The sequence below is a fragment of the Schistocerca nitens genome, chromosome 5 (assembly GCF_023898315.1).
Source record: "Schistocerca nitens isolate TAMUIC-IGC-003100 chromosome 5, iqSchNite1.1, whole genome shotgun sequence".
Taxonomy (NCBI): domain Eukaryota; kingdom Metazoa; phylum Arthropoda; class Insecta; order Orthoptera; family Acrididae; genus Schistocerca; species Schistocerca nitens.
Window position 1 is genome coordinate 230258562 of NC_064618.1, and position 21975 is coordinate 230280536.

A 21975-nucleotide genomic window follows, 5' to 3' on the forward strand; every position below is an offset into this window, starting at 1 on the left:
CCATAGTGCTCAGAGCCATTTTAACTTATTCATAAACAACTTTCATACTTATCAATAACAACAGGAAAATCTTGCCTCTGATCATGATGAAGAACGTTCTATTGAGCATAAAATACGTGCAACAATAATTATATAGATTTTTTATGTTTGTACATGAAAAATGTACTTGCGTCAAAAGTAATTGCTTTGGTTAGATGCCGCGAGGAGTGGCCGCGTGGTTTGAGGCGCCATGTGACGGACTGCGCTGCCCCTCCCGCTGGAGGTTCGAGTTCTCGCTCGTGCACGGGTGTGTGTGTGTATGTTGTTCTTAGCATAAATTAGTTTAATTTACTTTAAGTAGTGTGTGCCTCTAGGGTCCGATGACCTTAGCAGTTTGGTCCCTTAGGAATTCACACACATTTGAACATTTTGGTTACATAAAAACGGGGAAGTTCCGCGATAAACAAATTTTATTACTTATGAAACGCAATTGATATTCTGTAATTATATAAAATACACAATGGCCTACCATTGAAAGATGTGGGAGTTCTAATTGCGTGCAAAATATTAAACACACAAACAAAAAAGCAAAGAGGAATCGTCGGCTCCTTATTTGTCTCACCCTTATTCATTTGTTTCTTTCCGTACCAGTGCTACCAATACTAGCGGAAATACTACGATTTACTACGTCAATTATGCATTGTAACAAAATTAGCGAACCTAAATTTTGGTAGAGCGCAACTCTAGGAGCAGGAGATTCATAACAACGATTACGCGCATACGCTTAAATCATAGCAGATTCCCGGCAGTTCTATTCCGAATAGAATTGAAGGAATCTCCATCATGTAATTAACGCAATGAAGAAGAAGACGTGAATTATCTACATTTCTCGTGTAGCAGATATAAGACGCAGCAAAACGTTCTTTATCAGCTCATTGGTTAACGCAAAGATTCTTCTTCCAACGTCGGCTGCAGTGTCGTTGTCAAGCCAAGAGAGTCCACTAGTGCTGAATGTGGTGTTCAACCACTTAAATACATGTTACCTAATTATCTAGAAACACAGTGTACGTGATGTGTGGATTCCTGTAAGTTACGTTTTTTCCATTATTGTAGAATAATCGCTTTGGGTTTTGTATAGTGGTGACGTATATCAGTCATTTATTCATACCTTATGTTTCAGCAAACAGCAATTTACGAAGTGTAAAGTAGAATGCCAATTAAGGAAGATACTTTGTGCGATGGTTGGCTGTGGTCGGCCGCTGTGACCGAGCGGTCCTAGGCGCTTCATTCTGGAACCGCGCGACCGCTACGGTAGCAGGTTCGAATCCTGCCTCGGGCATGGATGTGTGTGATGTCCTTAGGTTAGTTAGGTTTAAGTAGTTCTAAGTTCTAGGGGACTGATGACCTCAGATGTTAAGTCCCATGGTGCTCAGAGCCATTTAAACCACTTGATGGTTGGCTGTATGGCGGTGTCCGTATATATATTTGGCAGAAAAAACGACGTTATCAACTTATTAGATTCTCGTAAGAGCTCAGAGAATCTTTTTCTTCTTGCATGGTTCATGCCAACATGGCGAGCACTGAGATCTCCAACTAAGATAATAGAAAATGTGCAGTCCGCAAACAAAACTGTGTCCAAAGAACTAAAATTATCATATGAACCTGAAGTGCATTTCACTAGATCCTCGTTGCAGAACGTATAATGTGAACCTGAAGAACAATTCTGTAGACCGACGTAGCGCATTGGCGCGTTTTAATTGACAAAGTTCATAAACTTTCAATTTAGTTACTGCCTGATGCGATACCAAGATCTCCAATTAAGATAATGAGAAACGAGCAGTCCGCGAACAGAGCTGCGTCCGAAAAACTAAGATCATCATATGAACTTGAAATGCATTTCTCTAGATCCTCATTGCAGATTACATCATGTGCACCTGAAGAGGAGTGCTATATATCACTACTCTTCAGGTGCACACGATGTAATCTGCAACGAGGATCTAGAGAAATGCATTTCAAGTTCATATGATGATCTTAGTTGTTCGGACGCAGCTTTGATCGCGGACTGCTCGTTACCCATTATCTTAATTGGAGATCTTGGTACTGGCCGTGTTGATGGCTGTTGGCGGCAACATTGCAAGAAGAAAAGGTTTTCTGAGATCTAACGAGAATCTGAAAAGTGGTTAACCTTGAGACATACGAGAAATATGTTAACCTAGTCGCTGCTTAAGCCCTGTCTATATAATGGTTTGCTGTTTACACTTAGTAAACAATATCAATCATTTTTTCATTTCGCACAATCTGTATGGTAGAATCCTTCTACGCACTGTGTCCCACTTCTATTTTATACTTGTCCACAAAATGTGGAAAAAGTGGGAAACTGCTGTAAATATTTTGTATATCATGCTGTCTGTTTCAGCCAAATACGATCAGCTGCCCCCTGCAATGTTAACATCACAAAAGATAAGGAGATACACATATCTGTTCTCTTATATAAAAGCGCAGGTTTCCACGACCAGTTTTAGACTGAATCAAATCATTTTGGGTGTTAGGTCGCGTCATTATGAAACACTAAGACAAAGTATTTTAATAAAATATGCTCTCGATGTTTCAATTATTTCCTCTCATTAATGAAGTAAGTTTCATTTCAAAAGTTTGAAAGTTCTCGAGGTAGTTGGTGGTATTTGTCAAACTCACTCTACACTCTTTACCAAATCCGATAGCGTTGTCATCTGATGACCGTAGTGATGAATTTGATATTGTAGAACTATCTCCAGAATGTCTGGCAGGCAAATTGGAAGTATTAAATTTAATTCAGAACCAAGAAACAGTTTTCCCGTTTAGTGACGGATCAGTTAGGAGGATTTCGCGCTTAGACAGCGACGCCGTAAGGCAGAGTGCTTCCCATTACATAAGCGAGAAAGCGAGAAGTGAGTAGTAATAAACAGGGAAGAAATGAAAACCAACGCTATTGTCTGCTTTGGCGCCTAATCAACATTATGGCATCTCCACACGCATTAAGATTTAAAGTTGCTAAACAGCTTCGCTGTTTTCCAGCGCTGTGAATTAAGAAGTAATTTGCTGCACTGCTAATCGTTATGAACTTTTCTCCGCTGAGAAACGTGTTCTTTCAGAAACGCTAGATACGCTAACGCACTGTCCTTAAAGAAAGTGTTCCAAAGAAATTCAAGAAATGTTTTCATTAGAATTACTGTAGCTCAAGAGCAACATAGAAGATTAAGTTATTATGAAATAATTTAATAAGAATACTCATACCAATGTATTGGTAGTACCTTTTCTCTGAGTAAATTGACTTTTGTCCTTAGTTTCCTTTTCAGCGAACAAATAATGTTGTTGACTACTTATTTACATCCGAAAGTCTAATAAAATACAGAGCCGCAATCTCATCAATGAAAATCATAGGGAATATTTAGTATAAATATTTCTTTATCTCTCTTAGGTATATGTTTAAGAGATCAAGTTGGAAGTGGCGTCCCTGAAGCACGTGGAGTTACGTCAGTGGAAAATGTGCAACAGCAGTAGCGCAGATGTCTCGAAGAATTTACGAGCATTTTCTGTGAGACCAACAGAACTACGGGACTTGCAAACAGCGGAGAGAGCAGTTCTTGCATTGGCTTCGGTGCTTCACTTGATTTAAAAGAACTAGAAAAACAAGTAAGCAAAGAGAAGAGATATTGCTTTCCGATATTAAGCTACAAACAATGCTTTAATAAAAACTCAAACGAGCAAATGGATAGTAAAGTTGAAGTACAGGCGAAAGGCACTTTCTAAGTGTTTTGGAGTTTCTTATAACACCAAAATCGAAGAAAATGAGATAAAAATGGAATAAAATTAAATAAAAATAGCAATTTTGTTGCCAGGTAGGTGCATGACCAAAACAAACGAATGGTTAAATCAAATATGGGAGAATCGATATTTGATGTCAATATTACTTCTTTATGAAATTCTCAGTATGAAAAAATAGTGAAGAATGAATAACATTATTCCGCTAACGCTATTGACTGAGTTACCGTGCAAATTAGCTGTGTTACTTGTTGCGTATAAGAATTCAAGTATGGAGCAGCAACATTGTAAAAAAGCAATCAATGTTTGGTGGATGGTTACTGGGATGTGTAATAATCTGCATATGTCGTGACATCGAGTCAGGCTTTGCACGTTCTTTGAAGTAATCCATTTAAATAGCTTCTCGTCTTGTCCAGACTTCAGATGAACTATTATCTGGAAAAAAGAAACGAGTGACTCGCCGGCTCATGATTTGAGGAACAAATTCAATAGGGGACGACAGATGATCCAGCAAAACAAATTATCCTTCATGGCAAATCTAAAACTTAGATAACCAGACCAAGATTCCAATCCCTGTCCTTCCACTTACGAAGAATATCAGGATTTAAAGTCCTGTGGATGACGAGGTCAACAAGAACTAGAATTGAGAGGGAATGGGAAAGGAAATCATCCTTGTCCTCCCAGAGAAACTATCGTCGCATCGCATTACCCCCCATACGAGTCCAATGTGTTAACCACAGGTGTAGAAGTAACATCAGGAGTGCCCGACGAATATATATTGGGAGACCTGCTGCTCATGCTGTATAGTAATTATCTTACAGGCACTATTAATTGTAACGTTAAACTTTTTCAGATGATGCAGTTATTTATAATCAAACGATACCTGAAAAAAAGCTGCACAGATATCCAGTTGAATCTTGATAGGATTTAGAAGCGGCGTAAAGATAGCAAACTTGTATTAAACATCTATAAATGTAAATTATGAGCTCCAAAAAACAAAAAAAATGACTAAAATGTTAAAGAGTCACAAGTCACAAATGGAAGCAGTAATGTCATAAAAATGCATAGGTGGAAGACGTTGTGGGGATATGAAATTGAATGATCGCATAGGCTCAGTCATAGGGAAAGCGGGTGACTGGCATTGGTTTACTGGTAGAATATTAGCAAATTGCATTCAGTCAGCGGAGGATGTTGATTAAAAACACTCGTGCAATGAATCCTAGAATAGTGCTGTTGCGTGAGGGCCATACGAAGTACAAAGGACGAATGTTCACACGTTTGACTGACACACGCAAGAGTATTTTGGAAGTGCTGAGAAACCTAAAATAGAAGGCTCTTAAAGATGTTAATTACAGCTCTAAAGCTCACCCACAAAATATCAAGAACTAATGTTAAAAGAGGGATTTAGGAAAGTACTCCAGACCCCGACATATGACTTCACTTGGGTCCCCGAAGATAAGATTAGACTTACCGCAGAGCGCACAGACACATGTTAGCAATCACGCTTCCCGTTAATTTACTTGTCTGGAACGGGCAGAAACCCTAGTCTGTGGTAAAACAGGAAGCACCATTCGCTATATATTTCACACTGATATGAGGAGTACGAATTTAGACGTGGATGTAAAAATCACGTAATAGTCTACATCTTGTTACGACGGCATGAACACACACACACACACACACACACACACACACACACAAAAAGACTAGGCGAGATTAGGACTAGCGTACGGAGGGTTCCGTACAAACTTAATTATGCACATGGGAAGTTCATCCATTCCGGGAATCGAGAATGTAGGCCATTCTTGCCTATTATGTACATTGATACTGGCAACATATCGGCCCCAGTGATTCCGGAATTTTCGAGGATATTTTTTACAGTAGTATAAAAGTCGAATAAAGGAGAGAGGCGACCATTATTATAGTAATCGGTGGTGCCCGATTCAGGACGATTGGGCCGCAATTGCAACATCAGGCTAAGAATGGATAAATTCCGAGACGAGTCTTATGAGCATTGAAGTCATTCTTTGCATGATGTCTGACTTTACCATTGCGACGCAGTCAGCCTCAATGCAGAACTACTGTTTTAATTTCAAGAGTGACGTCGAACAATGAATGACAAGTGTCTTTTACGTGTGGTATAATTACAAATTAACCATTTTCGGATCTTTTCCTTTAATTACACTGTGAAACATCAGTTCTTGCCAAATTTCATCATTGTACATCAACGGGAAGTACCCTATAGGGTTTTATGTGTGAGTCTACGAGTATCAAAAAATGTGACATAAATGGTTGTGTCTTGACTGCGGTGACTTAAAGGCCTCAATCTTTTACGCCGCCAAGGTATCGTAAGCCTTAGTATATGATACGTCTACCCGTTCCAATGAAAAAGGGGTCTTAACAGACGGACGAACAAGCAGAGAGTCAGACAGGAAAGGGCAATTTTTTTTTGTGTGATATAATTACAGATTTACGGTTTTCGGATTTTCTCCTGTAGCTATACTGTGGAACCTTCCTTTTTGAAACATTTCGTGATTCGAGGCCTACGGGAAGAACCCAATAGGTTTTAATAATTGTTTGCAAGTATTAAAATTGTGACATAAATACTCGTATCATTTGACAGCATTAGCTTAGAGGCTTCAATTTTTTGCACCGGCAAGGGACCATAGCCCTCGGTACACGACATAAATTTCAGCTTGTTACATATAGGGGCTCCTAGAAAAAGGGTTTTTAACAGTTGGACAAACAGATAGACAGGTGGACAACAAACCGATCCTGTAAGGATTTCGTTTTCACCGAATGAGGAACGGGGCCCTGATAAAGGTTTCTTTTTTGCCAACTAAGGCACGGAACCCCCCATCCCCCCAAAAAATAAATGAGATGATGGTGGCCTATAAATGAAATACACAGCACTGATTTAGTTTGTATAAAATGATGGGTAGCAACATGGGATCGTTCTTCGCCTACTGTGTGAACAGTCGACAGCCAAACTACAGCATCAAACATAAACAGCAGTCCTTAAATTTGGTTGATTGTTTGTGGTACTGGATTTCTGTCCACACGTTTCAAAGTGTGGGGGGCGGGACGCAAGCGCTGTAGCAAGTGCCGTCTTCCATCCGTAGCGTTTCACTCTCTACGTACAGCGCGAAGCGGGAGGTCACGCTGAACGGTGCTGAAGTCAACAAAACATGAGAGTTCCGTTACACGGAACGAGGTCGAGAAAGCTTTCACTGAAAACAATGTTTCGTCCCAAGCGGAGGTGTCGCACTTGGGATTTCCATGTTCGCTCCTTACGCCGAGGACTGGGGATGAGACGTACGTACAATACTTCTACATCTACATCTACATTTATACTCCGCAAACCACCCAACGGTGTGTGGCGGAGGGCACTTTACGTGCCACTGTCATTACCTCCCTTTTCTGTTCCAGTCGCGTATGGTTCGCGGGAAGAACGACTGTCTGAAAGCCTCCGTGCGCGCTCGAATCTCTCTAATTTTACATTCGTGATCTCCTCGGGAGGTATAAGTAGGGGGAAGCAATATATTCGATACCTCATCCAGAAACGCACCCTCTCGAAACCTGGCGAGAAAGCTACAACGCGATGCAGAGCGCCTCTCTTGCAGAGTCTGCCACTTGAGTTTGCTAAACATCTCCGTAACGCTATCACGGTTACCAAATAACCCTGTGACGAAACGCGCCGCTCTTCTTTGGATCTTCTCTATCTCCTCCGTCAACCCGATCTGGTACGGATCCCACACTGATGAGCAATACTCAAGTATAGGTCGAACGAGAGTTTTGTAAGCCACCTTTGGGAAAAACTTCGTGAGAGGCCTTAAACAGTTACTGACACACGGTGTAGACTCATTCTTCCGTTTTGGAGCGTCGACTAGATCGTCAGTTCACATCTAAATTCATGTACTTTCCTGTCACTGAGAATAAGCACGTACGAGTGTCATTTCGGTTGGTTCAAGAGTTCTGCAACAAATGATCGTCATCTCTCTAATTACCATCGTCTGCTTTCTTTTTCACATTTCACTTGTGTGTGGCTTTCATGTACATGAAATGTTTGCCTCCATAATTTGTACATGAAAATCTCGGCTTCATCTCTGACTCCGATATTTAGTTGTCTCGACGTGGAACAACGCAATATAGATCCAACTAGAGGGAAAACTAAGAAATATACATAGCCGCGTTCTGCGAGCGGGAGCACTACTAGGCATACAAAAAATTCCATTTTTCGCTGCATTAAAGTAATATGAAAAGTACTGGAAGTACAATAAATGCTTCTAGACAGTGACATCAACGAATTAATTACAAATGAGTCATTCTTGGTTACTGTATGTTGAACACATTTGCAACATTGTAATATGAAAATATAATATTCTAAGCTATCTAAGAAAGAAAGTCATTTATTAATTTTTTGCAATAAATAACATTTGATTTGCAGTTGTAATTCATTAACACTATGGCCTCCAGCTACAGGGTGTAATTTATTTCCCTTGAACAGACTTTGAAGACAGGTTCTTTACACCAAAACAAGAAAAAAGTCTAGTAAACATGAGCTCATAAATTCATACTTTAAGAGCAATGAGCACTTGTTCAGAAGGAGAGCTGTTTTTCACAGCAGCGTAGATGAACAAGTGATCATAGTTCTTAAGATATGCATTTTAGAGCTCATTTTTACTTTTTTTATTGTAAGGGACCTGGATTCAAACTCTATAAACGAAATTTAGTTACATATTGTATAGTGCATTGTACACATGTTAAGCCAAAATTTTACTATTACTGGATTGTGATGACCAATGCGAGCAGTACAAAACTGGATTCGATCTTTACGTCCGTTGTACGGACTATCATCAAACCCACTACGATCGTTGGGAGGGAACCGCACTACTGATGGGTAAGATACAATTGTCTTTCCTCTGAAGTATCACTGAAGACAGCATTTAAAGAAGAACAGGGATTTCTGAAATCTATGAAGAATCAAATGTAACAATGTCGTCTGTGTTGTCGATATACGAGGGCAGTTCAATAAGTAATGCAACACATTTTTTTTCTGAAACAGGGGTTGTTTTATTCAGCATTGAAATACACCAGGTTATTCCCCAATCTTTTAGCTACACAACACTATTTTTCAACGTAATCTCCATTCAATGCTACAGCCTTACGCCACCTTGAAATGAGGGCCTGTATGCCTGCACGGTACCATTCCACTGGTCGATGTCGAAGCCAACGTCGTACTGCATCAATAACTTCTTCATCATCCGCATAGTGCCTCCCACGGATTGCGTCCTTCATTGGGCCAAACATATGGAAATCCGACGGTGCGAGATCGGGGAAGAACAGTCCACTGAAGTTTTGTGAGCTCCTCTCGGGTGCGAAGACTTGTGTGAGGTCTTGCGTTGTCATGAAGAAGAAGTTCGTTCAGATTTTTGTGCCTACGAACACGCTGAAGTCGTTTCTTCAATTTCTGAAGAGTAGCACAATACACTTCAGAGTTGATCGTTTGACCATGGGGAAGGACATCGAACAGAATAACCCCTTCAGTGTCCCAGAAGACTGTAACCATGACTTTACCGGCTGAGGGTATGGCTTTAAACTTTTTCTTGGTAGGGGAGTGGGTGTGGCGCCACTCCATTGATTGCCGTTTTGTTTCAGGTTCGAAGTGATGAACCCATGTTTCATCGCCTGTAACAATCTTTGACAAGAAATTGTCACCCTCAGCCACATGACGAGCAAGCAATTCCGCACAGATGGTTCTCCTTTGCTCTTTACGGTGTTCGGTTAGACAACGAGGGACCCAGCGGGAACAAACCTTTGAATATCCCAACTGGTGAACAATTGTGACAGCACTAAACAGAGATGTCAAGTTGAGCACTGAGTTGTTTGATGGTGATCCATCGATCATCTCGAACGGGTGTGTTCGCACGCTCCGCCATTGCAGGAGTCACAGCTGTGCACGCACGGCCCGCACGCGGGAGATCAGACAGTCTTGCTTGACCTTGCGGCGATGATGACACACGCTTTGCCCAACGACTCACCGTGCTTTTGTCCACTGCCAGATCACCGTAGACATTCTGCAAGCGCCTATGAATATCTGAGATGCCCTGGTTTTCCGCCATAAGAAACTCGATCACTGCCCGTTGTTTGCAACGCACATCCGTTACAGACGCCATTTTAACAGCTCCGTACAGCGCTGCCACCTGTCGGAAGTCAATGAAACTATACGAGACGAAGCGGGAATGTTTGAAAATATTCCACAAGAAATTTCCAGTTTTTTCAACCAAAATTGGCCGAGAAAAAAAAATGTGTTGCATTACTTATTGAACTGCCCTCGTAGTTACGCCCAAAGTACTTAAGCGGTAAGTGTTTATAAGCAAGGCTCTCAGGAGGGGAGATTTCAGATTGGCCTGCGAATCAGCAGCGAGATAATACCATCTTATTTGTAATGCTGCTAACGTCATGATGTCATTGTAACATTACTAAGTTATCTGCCTGCAAATCTTGCTGATAGTATCAGCCATATATGTGGTACGAAACCACGCGCGTTGCTGCATATGTTTAAAGGTATAGTGCAGACAAAAATAAAGAATCTAATTGAATGTGCTTCCCCCACAGAAGCTGATAATGTTAGGGAACTATTTATGTTATCGATATTCCAGATTTGGCTTCGAGAACTATTGTTTCATTATTAGATCGAAGCGCTCAGCCTAGTTGCAATACTATCGTTTCTGGACTGGAATGTCCCAGGATGTATGCTGACGTTCAGATGCTTCTTAGATTAAAATATTGTTTGAAACAGGATTCTAAGCACATTATTTACTTTTAGTAGGCAAACAGAACGACATTCACTCACTGAGCTCGCGTTCTGGGCGAGGAGTTCCAGATTCCCGTCCGGCCACCCAGATGAAGGTTCGAAGTGGTTTCGCTAAATCGATCAGACGAATGCAGCGATGGTTACTTCGAATGTAACACGGCCGATTTTCTTCACCTTCCTCGCCCTTCCAGAGCTTGTATTCCGTCTCTACTGACCTCGTTACCAGAACGCTACATCCTTCCTTGTATTCGTAGACAGCCTATCATTTAAGCTTTCCAAGCACGCGAGGTCACAGCTTCCTCCCAAGAAGCCAACGAACTAGGAGCTCTGGTAGAAAGCTTAGGATGATGAATGACCTACATCAAGCCCAGGTAGACTTGAACATCCGAAACGAAATTTCAATTCTCTTGGGAAGCTTGAAGAATAGCATGTGTAGGGGGAACTATGACCTATCCAACAAATGTGCTCGGATGGTCGTGTTGGTCGATCGTAACTCCTGGAAGCAACGTTTCGGATACGAGTAGCGGTCTGTCGATCGGGCAATATAATCAGACCTCGCGCTAACGAGAATGATTTTACGCAACGTTCCTTTCGGCATCTTTCCTACGAGTTACTGCGCACGTATAGCTTCAAACACATCTGACGCACGGCGCGCGGCGCTCTTTCCGTAATGGGTCCCACCTCGCGGCCCCACCGCAGGCTGCAAAAAAGAAACATGTGGCCACTCTCCTTTTGTTTCACACGCGCGTCTCGTCTGCCGCTGACCCCGTTCTCGTCAGCAAACTATCTTGCCGGCGAACGTTCATGCCTTTTGAATATAGGCACAAAGAAGAATCTGAATCGAGTTTCAATTTATTGATTGTGGGTCATTGAGAAAGTTTTAGAGAGATGACTGTGATAAATCGTGCTAAAGATGACGCGGTATCAGAGTACGAATGAGGACAGCAGCAACTTCAATCGTTCGTATAAAGATGACAGAAAATTATTGCTGGTATCTTACAACTTTCTCTTTAGTTGTGAGGGTAATACCACGGGCAATACAATTACTTCAGCGTAATGTATGTTGACTCTCACATTTGGAACCTACTGTCTGTTTTAGGTCTTCACTGACGAGCTTTGAGTGACTTTACATCACAAATAGAAGACCGAATATTCGTAGAAGGCTGTTCAGTCTCCATCAATGTACCACGCTAATTATTACTGTTTATGTTTAAAGTTGTGGATTCAGCATGGACAACAAATAGTTAGAACTCACCAACAAGGGACAATAGAAGGAACTCCCGACGTATTTCCGAGGATCGAAACGAAACATCCATACGCCGGTGACTTTGTCACTAGGCGCAGATAACAGCGCTCCTCGTACGTAATCTATGCAGCAATTTCTTCATATACACACACATTGTCATTCACACATGAACTTTTCCGTATAGGGTAAGGTGCCCTGTTTTTGGATGGAGGCCTAATTCCACGTAGGTGAATATTTGCTCCATGGGCAGTGCTGCCGATGCGAAAACCAGCTGAAATCATTGTGCTTCCACCATTTTAGTGTCCTGCTAAGTGCCAAGCGCATCAATGGCGTTTCGTACTAGCAGTTCACTTTTTTGTTAATATCTTACATTTTAATATAATATTTTGTCCACACAACTAAGCGTCGCAGCTGCACGGTAAGTAGTTTGATATTTTATTCTTGACTTGCTTGTTAGTGTTTAGAGTTTCCTTCTGCCTATGCACCAGTAAAGCCATATTGTGAAATTAACTGCTACAAATTTGTTGGATTATAACTCATTCACATGCATTGAAGATGGCTATTTACAGGTGAAATCTGGATATGCAAGATTAATAAAAAATCAATTGGATTGCGATTGATTGCTGCGTTACGACCCTTCCTTATAATAATATACTGTCGCTGTGCACGACGGCTCCTTATGGAATCAAAATTGGCCATAAGATTTATTTCTATGCTTCACATCTCAGCTGAGCGAAGATGTAGTAGCCGATACATGACGTCATAAAGTGGAATGATGTAGGAACGACAGATGGTAATGTGCGCACACCTTTCATGAGAAACTCCACCAACTGAATAATCTCGTAAGCGATTCGGCTGCTGTGGTAGAAGATGGGGGTTTTAGTCTGTAGCAGCCCGTCAAAACCGTCAGTTTCATTCATTAATTATTAACAAAGTATAATCTAGATTTAGTTGCAATTAGAAGGGGAAAACCTCTCAACGATATGGAAACCAATACAATAGAAATTCCATTTTAATAGCAATTTCGAAGAATATTTGAGTAATGAATTAGAGCCAAATCACTTCGAATATCATCGCCTTAGCAGTTCGTGCGAGCCCAGCGAAGCGACTCGTGTTACTGACTTCGGGTCTTTGTACAGGGACCAAACAGGGCAGTCGGTCGTATTTAAGTCCGCATACAAAACAGCGGCTCTGCGAGCAAAGTAGAGAATTATTTATTGAGCTTAGGACGAGTGATTTTATTTGTGAATTTCTACATGTTTATTACTGTATAAGGATTACATTTGTGAAATATGTGGGCGATTAGTTACCTAAGTATGACTATTGTAGCCGTACGTTTGTTGCCACACAATTTCCGTGATCGGTTTTCTGTTTTCCTCGACGAATGTGAAATTAAAAACGGATGGCAACCAAACGAATTTCTATGTTTCTTTTTTAGCGGGTTTACGTGTAGTTCCAATACAGTCTCACAGCAAGGACAGCGGGCTCCTACTTTCGTGCAACCTCTGTCCAGGCATGTCAGAATTTCCTTGTTTTGCTTTGATGTCACAAGACACAGCTGGGCACCCTACGCATCCTGTTACTCCGGTGTAACTGGAGACACTTGCTTGCAATCTGTAGTAATACAGGGAACGGAGTAACAAGTGCACTCGCTTTCGTGACCGACTTACGTCGTCATACTTCTTAAGTAGTATTGTATTGTATTGTATGTTAACCGGGGACCTAGAAACGACGGAGAGGCTCCGTCCCCGCCGCAGCCGCAGTGGTCCACAACCCCACGACGACTACCGCAGTCCACTTCACCCCACCGAACCCAGGGTTATTGTGCGGTTAGGCCCCCGGTGGACCCCCAGGGAATGTCTCACACCAGGCGAGTGTAACCCCTGTGTTTGCGTGGTAGAGTAATGGTGGTGTACGCGTACGTGGAGAACTTGCTTGCGCAGCAATCGCCGACATAGTGTAACTGAGGCGGAATAAGGGGAACCAGCCCGAATTCGCCGAGGCAGATGGAAAACTGCCTAAAAACCATCCACAGACTGGCCGGTTCACCGGACCTCGACACAAATCCGCCGGGCGGATTCGTGCCGGGGACCAGGCGCTCCTTCCCGCCCGGAAAGCCGTGCGTAGACCGCACGGCCAACCGAGCGGGCTCTTAAGTAGTACAACACAGTACGTTTTCCTCGACGGCAAGTGTTCATCATAGTCAAGGGTATCGATAGGAGTGCCCCAGTGAAATGTGATAGAACCGCTATTCTTCTTCGGATAAATAAATAATCGGATGGGCGGGGTGTGCAGCAACCTGTGTCTGTTTGTCGATGATTCTGTGTTGTACGAGAAAGTGTCGTAGGAACAACGACTCCATAATTTTCGATTATAGCATTAGTAGCGTGGTGTTTGTCACAGTCACGTCGTTGCAAAGCGATTTGAAATGGAACGAGCACGTAAGGATTGTAGTAGGGAAGGCGAATGGTCACTTTCGGTTTAGTGGCAGAATTCTGGGAGGTTGTTGTTCATCTGTAAAGGAGACCATGTATATAACACTAGTGCTATACGTTCCTTGTTCCACGAATGGTCAACAAAAACATTGGCATCAAGAGCCAATCACCTTGATCCCACAAAGAAGCCAAAAGGTTTTGACCTACTGAGGAACCTCTGGTGCCGCCTCAACTGGTTAAGGATTGGACATGGTTGTTGTAGCTACTTCAGGTACAAATGGGGCTGGATCAGTTCACCAATGTGTGAATGTAATCAAGAAGAGCAGACAATTGAACATTTAGTCCAACGGTGTCCACTTCATTCATACCCTGGAATTCCCGACGACTTGTTCACTCTCACACCCAGCTTAATTAATTGGTTGAAAAACACGGACTTTAAGGTTTAATCTTGTCTTATATCATATGTATATTGTATAAAATCACAACATTCGATTAGAACTACTGATGGCCTTGGGAGAACCAGTCATGACAAAACTCTACCATCTGGTGAGCAAGATGTATGAGACAGGCGAAATACCCACAGACTTCAAGAAGAATATAATAATTCCAATCCCAAAGAAAGCAGGTGTTGACAGATGTGAAAATTACCGAACTATCAGTTTAATAAGTCACAGCTGCAAAATACTAACGCGAATTCTTTACAGACGAATGGAAAAACTGGTAGAAGCGGACCTCGGGGAAGATCAGTTTGGATTCCGTAGAAATGTTGGAACACGTGAGGCAATACAAACCTTACGACTATTCTTAGAAGAAAGATTAAGAAAAGGCAAACCTATGTTTCTAGCATTTGTAGACTTAGAGAAAGCTTTTGACAACGTTAACTGGAATACTCTCTTTCAAATTCTGAAGGTGGCAGGGGTAAAATACAGGGAGCGAAAGGCTATTTACAATTTGTACAGAAACCAGATGGCAGTTATAAGAGTCGAGGGGCATGAAAGGGAAGCAGTGGTTGGGAAAGGAGTGAGACAGGGTTGTAGCCTCTCCCCGATGTTATTCAATCTGTATATTGAGCAAGCAGTAAAGGAAACAAAAGAAAAATTCGGAGTAGGTATTGAAATTCATGGAGAAGAAGTAAAAACTTTGAGGTTCGCCGATGACATTGTAATTCTGTCAGAGACAGCAAAGGACTTGGAAGAGCTGTTGAACGGAATGGACAGTGTCTTGAAAGGAGGATATAAGATGAACATCAACAAAAGCAAAACGAGGATAACGGAATGTAGTCAAATTAAATCGGGTGATGCTGAGGGGATTAGATTAGGAAATGAGATGCTGAAAGTAGTAGAGGAGTTTTGCTATTTGGGGAACAAAATAACTGATGATGGTCGAAGTAGAGAGGATATAAAATGTAGACTGGCAATGGCAAGGAAATCGTTTCTGAAGGAGAGAAATTTGTTAACATCGAGTATAGATTTAAGTGTCAGGAAGTCGTTTCTGAAAGTATTTGTATGGAGTGTAGCCATGTATGGAAGTGAAACATGGAGGATAACCAGTTTGGACAAGAAGAGAATAGAAGCTTTCGAAACGTGGTGCTACAGAAGAATGCTGAAGATAAGGTGGGTAGATCACGTAACTAATGAGGAGGTATTGAATAGGATTGGGGAGAAGAGAAGTTTGTGGCACAACTTGACTAGAAGAAGGGATCGGTTGGTAGGACATGTTTTGAGGCATCAAGGGATCACAAATTTAGCATTGGAGGCAGCGTGGAGGGTAAAAATCGTAGAGGGAGACCAAGAGATGAATACACTAAGCAGATTCAGAAGGATGTAGGTTGCAGTAGGTACTGGGAGATGAACAAGCTTGCACAGGATAGAGTAGCATGGAGAGCTGCATCAAACCAGTCTCAGGACTGAAGACCACAACAACAACATAAAATCACTTGCCTTGTATCAACTGTATATTGTATAAAATCTCCATACGATTAAATAACTGAATCCGTTCCTGAGTACTGCTCGAATTTTAGGGATCTCCACCAGGTCGGATTAAAGGAAGACATCAACGCAATTCAGAGGCGGACTGCTAAGTCTATTACCGGTACGTTCTAGCAACATGTAATTATTACAGAGATGCTTCGGGAACACAAATGGGAATCCCTACAGGGAAAGCGACATTCTTTCTGAGGAACACTATTAAGGAATTTTAGAGAACACGTTTTTGATGCTGACAGCAGAATGATTCTACTGCCGACAACATACGTTTCGTGTAATAACCACAAAGATAAGACAAATTAGGACTCGTACGGAGGTATAGAGACAGCCTTGTTCCGTCTCTCTACACTGAGGTGACAAGAGTCATAGGTTAGCTATATGGACATGTACACATGGCTTAGTACTGCGTACGTAAGGTGTAATAGGGCTGCCATTTGTACTCAGCTGATTCATGTGAAAAGGTTACCGACCTGATAATGGCCGCACGACTTTTTTAACCGCCTATGAACACAGAATGGTAGTTGGAGCTAGACGCATGGGACATTTCATTTCGAAAATCGTTAGGGAATTCAGTATTTCGAGATCCACAGTGTCAACAGTGTGCCGAGAATACCAAATTTCAGACATTACCTCTCACGACGGACAACGCAGTCGCCAACGGCCTTCCCTTAAAGACCGAGAGCAGCGGCGTTTAGAGTTGCAGTCCAGTGCAGTGAAATTTGGCGTTAATATGCTCTGGCAGTAGACGACCGAGAGAGTACCTTTGCTAACAGCACATCGCCTGGGCTGGTGACTATATCGATTGGACCCTACACGACTGGAAAACCTTGGCCTGGTCAGCTGAGTCCCGATTTCAGTTGGTAAGAGCTGATGGTAAGGTTCGGGTGTGGTGTTGAACCTACCAACCCGTAGACCCAAGTTGTCAACAAGGCACTGTGCAATCTGGAGGTGACTCTTCTATGATGTTGGCTGTGTTTACACGGAGTGCGTCCTCTGGTCGAACTAAACCAGTCATTGTCTGGAAATGGTTATGCCGCAAGCATTCATGAATTTAATTTTGCCGAACAACAATGGGCCATGTCACCGGCTCTCAATTGTTCGCGATTGGACTGAAGAATATTCTCAAAAGTTCGAGCGAATGGTTTGGCCATCCAGATCGTCCAGTATTTATGGGAAATAACAGAGAGATCAGTTAGTGTGGTGTCACCGCCAGACATCACACTTGCTAGGTGGTAGCCTTTAAATCTGCCGCGGTCCGTTAGTATACGTCGGACCCGCGTGTCGACACTATCAGTGATTGCAGACCGAGCGCCGCCACACGGCAGGGCTAGTCTAGAGAGACTCCCTAGCACTCGCACCAGTTGTACAGCCGACTTTGCTAGCGATGGTTTACTGTCTACATACGCTCTCATTTGCAGAGACGACAGTTTAGCATAGCCTTCAGCTACGTCATTTGCTACGACCTAGCAAGGCGCCATATTCAGTTACTATAATTACTTCAAGAATGTATTCTGAACAGATAATATTGTGAATCATGTACCGTAAAGAGCGACGTTCATCATTAATGGATTAAAGTTAAGTATCAAACTAATTACGTCCGCTTTCTGAATTCTCATTCCTTGTCATCTTCCAGACCTCACGTGAGCATAGTTCTTCCCTCCTCACGCTAGCCTGCTTGAGCTAAAACGCTTGCATTTCGGCCTCCACTCGTAACACGGTGTTGGCTCTTCTGCTAACACAAAAGTTAGTGCATAAAATCCTGCACTGGCAGCACTTTCATAATTATGGACGGCTATAGAGGCAGCATGTCATAATATTTGTGCATTGGGCCTTCAACGACTATTTGAGTCCATGTCACCTCGAGTTCCTGCAGTACTCTGGGCAAAAGGAGGTTCGTCACGATATTACAAAGTATCGCATGACTTTCGTCATCTCAGTGCATGTGACATAAGAAGGGTGAACAGTACGGTAGCTAATCCGCTAAGAGTTACAATTTCGAAACAAATAGCTCTTATAGCCACAAAAATGCTGTTAAAATGACGTTTTTTTAGGGAGCTTGTATGTCTGGCGTAGACTCACCCCACAGCCAGGAGAGGACGCGGCCGTAGACGACGCCTATCCAGAGGCCGTAGGCGGCAGTGATGTGCAGCGCGAGGAAACCGAGGGCGTTGAACCAGACGATGCGCAGCCGCGGCGTGTGCTGCAGCTGCTGCTGTTGCTGCTGGTGACCCTGTTGCTGCTCCAGAGCGGAGCGCAGCGTCGTACCCGCCGACCTCGGCGCCTGGGCGGTCAGTGGCGACGGCTTGGCGTCCAGCGGCCGAGGCGGCGACCGGCGCCGCAGCGTCACGCACTGCGTTTGCGAGATGGTCACCATGGCGACCTATCGCGGCAACAAACAGATGCTGTCTTCAGATCGCACCAGTAGCAGAAGCGGCAGGAGTATGTCAATAGAGTACATCTCTAAGGTAGACGTGACGACGCATGCTTCACGTGCTACTAACTGCACAAGGAAGTTTTAAAGGGAAGAATCACGCTACACTCTGAGGCAATTCGACGAAGTGGTTTGGGACTGATGAATGCCTGGAGAACGTTATATGCGTTACACGTAAAGTACAGATGATGATGATGTTTGGTTTGTGGGGCGCTCAACTGCGCGGTTATCACCGCCCGTACGAAGTCCCAGTCTTTACACAGTCCAGTCTCTCCACGTTCACGAATGATGATGAAATGATGAGGACAACACGAACACCCAGTTTCCGGACAGAGAAAATCCCCAACGAGGCCGGGAACCGAACACGGGACTCCGTCATCCAAAGGCAGCAAAAAAAAAAAAAAGTTCAAGTGGCTCTAAGCACTATGGGACTTAACATCTGAGGTCATCAGTCCCCTAGAACTTGGAACTACTTAAACCTAACTAACCTAAGGACATCACACACATCCATGCCCGAGGGAGGATTCGAACCTGCGACCGTACCGTAGCGGTCGTGTGGGTCCAGACTGAAGCGCCTAGAACCGCTCGGCCACACCGGTCGGCCCAGAGGCAGCAACGCTAGCCATTAGATCACGAGCTGCGGACATTGAAGTACAGAGGGGACGGTGTTTTGGTACAGAGATATTTTTCGTGACTACGGTGTGATCGCTCACTTCAGGAAACGGTAAATGTGGAAGGACATAAACACATTTTACGGCGCTGTATACTGTCTACAGTAGAGGAACAGTTCAGAGACGATGATTGTATCAGCATGACAATGCAGCCTCTCATAAATCAATATACAGGGTGTTTCAAAAATGACCGGTATATTTGAAACGGCAATAAAAACTAAACGAGCAGCGATAGAAATACACCGTTTGTTGCAATATGCTTGGGACAACAGTACATTTTCAGGCGGACAAACTTTCGAAATTACAGTAGTTACAATTTTCAACAACAGATGGCGCTGCAAGTGATGTGAAAGATATAGAAGACAACGCAGTCTGTGGGTGCGCCATTCTGTACGTCGTCTTTCTGCTGTAAGCGTGTGCTGTTCACAACGTGCAAGTGTGCTGTGGACAACATGGTTTATTCCTTAGAACAGAGGATTTTTCTGGTGTTGGAATTCCACCGCCTAGAACACAGTGTTGATGCAACAAGACGAAGTTTTCAACGGAGGTTTAATGTAACCAAAGGACCGAAAAGCGATACAATAAAGGATCTGTTTGACAAATTTCAACGGACTGGGAACGTGACGGATGAACGTGCTGGAAAGGTAGGGCGACCGCGTACGGCAACCACAGAGGGCAACGCGCAGCTAGTGCAGCAGGTGATCCAACAGCGGCCTCAGGTTTCCGTTCGCCGTGTTGCAGCTGCGGTCCAAATGACGCCAACGTCCACGTATCGTCTCATGCGCCAGAGTTTACACCTCTATCCATACAAAATTCAAACGCAGCAACCCCTCAGCGCCGCTACCATTGCTGCACGAGAGACATTCGCTAACGATATAGTGCACAGGATTGATGACGGCGATATGCATGTGGGCAGCATTTGGTTTACTGACGAAGCTTATTTTTACCTGGACGGCTTCGTCAATAAACAGAACTGGCGCATATGGGGAACCGAAAAGCCCCATGTTGCAGTCCCATCGTCCCTGCATCCTCAAAAAGTACTGGTCTGGGCCGCCATTTCTTCCAAAGGAATCATTGGCCCATTTTTCAGATCCGAAACGATTACTGCATCACGCTATCTGGACATTCTTCGTGAATTTGTGGCGGTACAAACTGCCTTAGACGACACTGCGAACACCTCGTGGTTTATGCAAGATGGTGCCCGGCCACATCGCACGGCCGACGTCTTTAATTTCCTGAATGAATATTTCGATGATCGTGTGATTGCTTTGGGCTATCCGAAACATACAGGAGGCGGCGTGGATTGGCCTCCCTATTCGCCAGACATGAACCCCTGTGACTTCTTTCTGTGGGGACACTTGAAAGACCAGGTGTACCGCCAGAATCCAGAAACAATTGAACAGCTGAAGCAGTACATCTCATCTGCATGTGAAGCCATTCCGCCAGACACGTTGTCAAAGGTTTCGGGTAATTTCATTCAGAGACTACGCCATATTATTGCTACGCATGGTGGATATGTGGAAAATATCGTACTATAGAGTTTCCCAGACCGCAGCGCCATCTGTTGTTGACAATTGTAACTACTGTAATTTCGAAAGTTTGTCTGCCTGAAAATGTACTGTTGTCCCAAGCATATTGCAACAAACGGTGTATTGCTATCGCTGCTCGTTTAATTTGTATTGCCGTTTCAAATATACCGGTCATTTTTGAAACACCCTGTATGTTTGGCAATGGTTTTGTGGTCAATAACGTTCCTGAAGTAAACTAACCCATGCAGAGTTCTGACGTAAACCCAATGGAGTACCTTTGGGGTGATCAAGAACTCGACTTCGCTTCAGACCTCAGCATCCAATATATTTACCTTCCTAAGTTTCTATTTTTGAGGAGGAACAGGCTGCCATACCACCACGGACATTCAGATATCTTACTGAAAGTATCCCCACCATCATGAAGATGAAGGATGATCGTCACACAGCTGCGGTATGTGAAACAGGCGAATAACCTCCGCGAACTTTGACGATAGCTGCTGAACATGACGATGCTGTCTCACCTCATAGCACAGCCACTGGGGGACAAGGAAGGAGCCTCCCAGAAGATTGTACATGTACAGTCGGGCGTCCCCTGAGCAACGGTAAATACCAGCAGATCCTTCCACACGCTGATCTACGTCTACAACGACGTGTATTCGGAATCTAAAATGAAGGAAAGGCTCTTTTTAGAGCCATGTTTGACAGTCATATCTCTCAGCATTGAGGGTATATCAAGTGAAAAAGAAGAACTTATATACAACGCATGTACACTTCATTCCTTCAACGTCCTGTTCCTCCAGGAGACACAGAGAGGGCCATCAAAAGGCCGTACAAATATTCCTGGGATGACCCTTGGAGAACGAGTGCCCCCACGATCAATATGGAAGTGCTCTACTTATTCGGCCTGGAATCAAAGTATCCAACATACAAGTTAACATCATTAACAACACGGAAATAATTTTTGTTATTATCGGAAGCATTACGGTGTCATCAATATATAAAACACCAGGAGAAAGGTTTGCTTTCAGCGACATGTCTGTCACCCACAGCTAATTATGAGAGACTTTAACAGTCACAGTAG

The 21975-nt window shown here is 43.3% G+C and overlaps 1 protein-coding gene across 1 annotated transcript in view; it reads right to left on the bottom strand.

Moving 5' to 3' along the window:
• LOC126260357 (acyl-CoA Delta-9 desaturase-like) overlaps positions 1-21975 on the bottom strand; it is a 137364-nt gene that overhangs the window by 76213 nt on the left and 39176 nt on the right. Inside the window, exon 2 of the mRNA XM_049957684.1 lies at positions 18343-18643. Coding sequence (XP_049813641.1) covers positions 18343-18637 — 295 coding nt within the window. The 5' untranslated portion in view covers positions 18638-18643. The remainder of the gene's footprint in view (positions 1-18342; positions 18644-21975) is intronic.